The sequence below is a fragment of the Rhinoderma darwinii genome, chromosome 4 (assembly GCF_050947455.1).
Source record: "Rhinoderma darwinii isolate aRhiDar2 chromosome 4, aRhiDar2.hap1, whole genome shotgun sequence".
Lineage (NCBI taxonomy): Eukaryota > Metazoa > Chordata > Amphibia > Anura > Rhinodermatidae > Rhinoderma > Rhinoderma darwinii.
Genome location: NC_134690.1, coordinates 84813602 through 84819601, shown reverse-complemented (window position 1 = coordinate 84819601; position 6000 = coordinate 84813602). Strand labels below are relative to the sequence as shown.

The following is a 6000-nucleotide window of genomic DNA, read 5'->3' as shown; positions in this document are numbered from 1 at the left end:
AGAAAGTATGGTAACGTTTGTTGATTATGCTACTAACTATTGTCACAAATCAGGCACTTGCTATCATAATTCTTCTTTATTTAAGACATTAGTAAAGATAAACTACACAATAGTTTACAAAAAAAACTGCAGATTTAAATTAATGGAGTCATTGTTATTTTGTGACATATATAGTTTTTATTTTTTTAGGGTTAACACATCTTCCGACAAACACATTTGATTTATTTTACAGTTATACCCGTAACAGATTCTGATTAAATGGTCGGCGTTATATAGAAAATAAATTAAAACATGACATACATACATACATACATACATACATACATACATACATACATATAACGACTGAACGTGAGAAACACGAATGTAGAGAATTAATACCCATTGTCTTTCATTTTATTTGTATTATTATATATAAATATTTATATAAATGTCTTTACAGACATTTTTGATCCACGTGAGGGGTGCAGTCTATACTTCATACACATGATATTTTTTAAACAACACATTTACAATTTAAGTTTATACTGTACTTCATTGAAAATCCATTCTTATTTAGTCTTTTACAATTTTCTGTTAGTGGTCAGTCAAAATTCAGATGGACTTGTTTAGACATCTTGCAGACATTCATTTATCTGAATTGGTTACTCAGTTCAACTGCGTGTAAGAAAAATGTACCTGCCTTTATACAGTACCCTTGTGAGGAACTCAATCTCACCACATTTAAGACACACTAAAAGAATAAATAGGTCTCCATTCCTGGCAAAGAAGTGGCCACTTTAGCGTTACAAGAATGGTCAATCGGCTGTTTCACTTTCTCCCATTCACTATAATGCTGAGTGACTACACATGCTCAGTCACTTCTCTGCCTGGAAGAGGGTACTGGGACCCCCATGAATAGAAATAAATAGCATATCCTATCAATATGCCATAAATACCTCTAGCTGAAAGCTTAAGTTAATTTAATCACCATGGTTGCAAGGACGTTATGGAGGTTGACCACAACAATTTTTGGAAAAGTTTTTGAAGCTGTATGTTGTTCAAACTGTATACCGTATTTATATATCCCACTTAGCCCTTGTCCCATACATGCTGATAGTTGCCAGGGAATTTGGTTTAGCAAGGAAGTGTACCTGCTAAAAAGTTTTCTGGAAATGTTAGAGGGCCTTGTTGCTTGAATAAAAAGCATTGGATGGGTCCCTATTCCAATAGCCATTGCAGCTGTTAGTGGCAATAGTGGCTAAAGAGTCATATGTGTATATGTGCTGGATATGTTCTCTTTGGATGTTGGGCTTAGACTAAGGACCTTATAGACAGTTAAATAGTGTTTAGTAAGGGGCCAGGCAGTCTAGAATTTTGTTTCATTTAAAAAAAAATTTCCTCTGTGATTTCAACCAAGGAGATGGTGATCCGATCAAGTTCTCTTGTGTAGTTCAGAAAAATGCATGGAAATATTTTTATTTTAGTACATCTGAAGAAATGACTTGGATGAGTAGTGATATGTCTTCAACATTTCTAAACAAGTCCACTTGGTTTGGGTTTGACTTGGAAAAAAATCAAAACCCTCATAGACATCATGTGTAAGGGTATGTGCACACGATAATGACAATTACGTCTGAAATTACGGAGCTGTTTTCAGGAGAAAACAGCTCCTGCATTTCAGACATAATTGCTCGTACTCGCGTTTTGCGAGGCGTCAATTACGGGCGTAAATTGGAGCTGTTCTTAATTGGATTCAATGAAAAACGGCTCAAATTACGCCCCTAGAAGTGACCTGCACTTCTTTGTCAAGGCAGTCATTTTACGCGTCGTCTTTTGACAGCGACGCGTAAAATTAAAGGTCGTTGGCACAGTACGTCGGCAAACCCATTGAAAGCAATGGGCAGATGTTTGCCGACGTATTCAAGCCGTCTTTTCAGGCGTAAATCGAGGCATAAAACGCCTCGTTTAAGCCTGAAAATAGGTCGTGTGAACCCAGCCTAACTATCAAGCACAATATCCACACAACAAGGTGCTAGTCCAAGACTAGCATTTTGAGGTCCGACCTCAAGAAATCAGAGACAGCAGATTTTCTTTATACAGTAGATATATAACTACATTCATCTGCATATCCGTACTTCACATACAAAGACATATAATTATTTTACATATTTTTTCTAAGAACATATACAAATACATGCATTGTTGATTTCTTTGAATGTTATAAGCATGATTATTTTCACGTATAGACTGAAAGGCACAACAACACACAGCTGTACAGGCAACCATTCTATAAAGCACAGCCTATAAAAAAAGAGGTTGGCAGTAAAGTATATTTTTTTGAGCTTTATTTTCTAAAATGTTCTTAAAATGCTGAATCTAATATTTTTTTTATGAGCAATGTATTTTTGGTGTGTTCTAGATTTTCCTAGAATTGCTCACTGTCTAGGGCTTTGTATACAGTGAAAGAGACAAAAACATATAATTTGACACACAAGTATCTAGAAGATTCATATTCACTCTTGGTACGTACATAAATATGTATATTTATATTCATAGTCCTGAAACCATATTTGCTCTACAGTGCAACGGAGGCTACTGTATCTACTATATATTTAATGTTCACATTAACTGTTGATTTGTTATAATATTTAGTCCCAGACATATAAGGATTATTTTTTCTTTATTCTATTCTTTGGAGCTGCTTTGTTTGCTTATGTTTTTGAATTTAGATAATATAGTAGTTATACAGCCACAGATAATACATTATGATATTGCAAAACCTTGTATCAAATAGCAAATTCAGCTTTGTTATACAGTATCTAACTCAGCACTTCTACATTTGTATTTAGTCATTAGCTAAAAAAATGGGCTATTAACTTTGGTGTATTTAAAGAGGACCTGTCACTAGGTCATATAAATTGAACTGGTTAACTATCCTAAATAGCAGAAAAAATGTGAAAAAAATCCTCCAGCTCACCTTGTCACAAGAAGGGTATGGGAATCAGCACACGGATCCTCGTGTCGGCGCACGCAAGAGATACAACAGGAACAGGGGAGTTGGATCCAGCGCTGAGAGTGCAATTTCTGTTAAAACGGGAATCTATTCCCAAGTTTTATTTTGTCTTGGTTAAAATCGCAGCAGAGAAGCTACGAACAACAGTTAGTGACGGGTAGGTATAGTCCAAAGTACAGAGAGAAAAGGAGGATAGGCGGTAGCCTACGCGTTTCAGACCTTCGCTAGGTCCTTAGTCATGGCTTATGGTCATGACCATAAGCCATGACTAAGGACCTAGCGAAGGTCTGAAACGCGTAGGCTACCGCCTATCCTCCTTTTCTCTCTGTACTTTGGACTATACCTACCCGTCACTAACTGTTGTTCGTAGCTTCTCTGCTGTGATTTTAACCAAGACAAAATAAAACTTGGGAATAGATTCCCGTTTTAACAGAAATTGCACTCTCAGCGCTGGATCCAACTCCCCTGTTCCTGTTGTATCCTAAATAGCGCTGTCTCCCTGATTTCAGCTCTGTTTTCTTTATCCTGGACTCCCGTTCCAGAGATATGCCCCCCAATATGATAATTTGCTATAGTTAGCCAACTGGGGGGAGCCTGTTTCCCTGCCTCTGATGCTGACCAATCAGTATGAGTGCTTGAGGGTAGTTCACTCCCTGTTGGCTAACTACAGCAAATTAACATATAGGGAGCCAACAACACATTGGGCCCTATATCTTAAACAGGGGGGTTCCAGGAAAAAAAGAGAGCTGGAATCGGGGAGACAGTACTATACAGGTTAGTCAACCAGTTCAACTTATATGATCTAGGGACAGGTCCTCTTGAACTGAAGCCTTCGAATTAGGCAAAATCATGCACTAAATACAAGTAACACAGTATGCTCTGACTCTACAATCCTTATAGCAGATATCACCTTCATAGACTTAAAACTTTCTGTAAGCTTTTTTAAATTTACATGGCCAAAACACCTTCACACTTTATTCAATGCCATGTAAGATTCTTCTCTCTGAAAACCTTGAGACAGACAGCATGCTCCGTCCTACAGTGTCCTCCTGGCGCCTTCATATGAAAGATGAACATCATTCTGTATATTGAACTACTAGAGTCACAGCTGGACTTTGTTGAAATGAATATATTTGGTTATTGGTCTCTCTTTGGCAGTGGGTGACCTGCTTTGTATCTATATTGTTGCTTGGAGTATTCTGCTCTTCTGAGGTTGGATGTTTGGAGGGAGTATCGTTGACTGTGATGTTATCTGGTAGTTTACGGGTAGCCAAGCAAATCTTGGTTGATTTTGAGGAAAATTTATAACTGGAGGTGTGGGGGGCACTAGTACAGTGGAGAAGTGCAATAAAGCATCTGTAAAACTGAAAAAAGAAAATAGAATTGTTATCCTTTTACAAACAACGACATTAAATAGATCCAATAAATAATAATATATGCAATGATATATTGCTCTATATTTCCATTCATAAATCTGGTCATATGAGGAATAATCTTAACATATGTCTTATCACTGGACAAGTATCTCTTCTAAAATGTAACCTTAATGCGACCCTCCAGTCCCGCGACAACGTTTTTAATACAACAGTGTATATGGAGTAATAATATCTGATTCCCTTCAATTGTGCCCCTCCGCCAAGGTTTCACCATTTTAGGGTCTCCTCTTTGTTGTCTCAACATGGCTGCAGTGCTTCTTAGACCAGGGGTGTAGCTAGGGGGCTTGTGGGGCATGTGCCCCGGGCGCAACTAAGAGAGAAGGTAGGGAGCGCTGGGCCGGGCGCACAGAGCCACACCTACCATGAGGCAGGTTGAGCGCAAGGCTTTAGCATTGTGTGAGGGCGGCAAAAGCGCGATCACCACACAGACGCTGTAAATATTAGACCAATGTGCTGGAAACCTCTCTTGCTGCATCATGCAGGACTTCTTTCTCCGCCCTGCATGTCCCTTCTAGCTGTTCTATCATTAGCTGTCATCAGTCAGGTTCAAGCAGGAGGGAGGGGGAGGAAGTCTGCAGAGACAGGACAGGCAGAGAGTAGGTCAGGGAAGTTCACATCAGGCTCTCCTGTCACATGGGCTGAAGTACTGATAACAGCTATAAGCTAATAACAGAGCCTGGTGTGCACTCTTCCTGACCACCTCTCGGGGAAGCACTGTATCTGCAGGCTCTCTGCCCGCCTGCCTGAAAAAAACAAAACATATACCTCAGCAGAGTGTGAAACTGCACAGGAGTCTTTGCATACGTGTATGTGCACACCAAAGTTTACTAAAATTCAAAGGGGGGCGCCATTTAAGTTTTCGCCACTGGTGGCAAAAAAGCTAGAATCGGCCCTGCGGGCGCAGATACATGTAAATAAAAATGGCCGGACTATTGTACAGAACAAACACTGTTACACTTTGTGTCTCAATTAGTTCCTCATAAATTGTAAACTCTTGCGAGCAGGGTCCTCACACAGGTTTGAATTGTAAATTAACTTTGTCACTATGTAATGTCTGATATTGTTTGATTCATGTTCCCTCTAAATTGTAAAGTGCTGCGTAATATGTTGGCGCTATATAAATAAAGATTATTATTATTATTATTATTAAATACTCCTCCTGGAGCGGAATCCCCCTGACATCACTATCCATATATCGGCAGTGATGTCAGGGGCTCCTCTTCCAGGAGAGGAATCATACTTGCCGCTGTCCGGGACGGCCAGGGCTATGTCCTGCAGTCAACTGTATCTGCGTCCTTAGGACACAGATACAGTTGAACTTAATGCTGAAGCAAGGAACAGTCTGCTCCCTGTTGTTTCAGCATTAAGAGCAGTGAAGCAGAGGGAGCTCCTCCACTCGCTGAGGACTCCCCGGGCACAGTTCTTCTTTAAGCACTGTTCCTGGGGAAGCCCTTGACATCACTGTCCATATATGTATATTCAGTGGCTCCTCTGAAGTGGAATCCCCGTTGCTGATGCTCTGGCAGGGGATTCCGCACCAGGAGTAGCCCCTGACATCACTGTCCATTT

The 6000-nt window shown here is 39.8% G+C and overlaps 1 protein-coding gene across 1 annotated transcript in view; it reads right to left on the bottom strand.

The window, feature by feature from the left end:
• Positions 1-3470: 3470 nt before the first annotated feature.
• The window catches only part of LOC142760764 (vertebrate ancient opsin-like), a 214031-nt gene continuing 211501 nt past the window's right edge, over positions 3471-6000 (bottom strand). Inside the window, exon 4 of the mRNA XM_075863943.1 lies at positions 3471-4359. Coding sequence (XP_075720058.1) covers positions 4072-4359 — 288 coding nt within the window. The 3' untranslated portion in view covers positions 3471-4071. The remainder of the gene's footprint in view (positions 4360-6000) is intronic.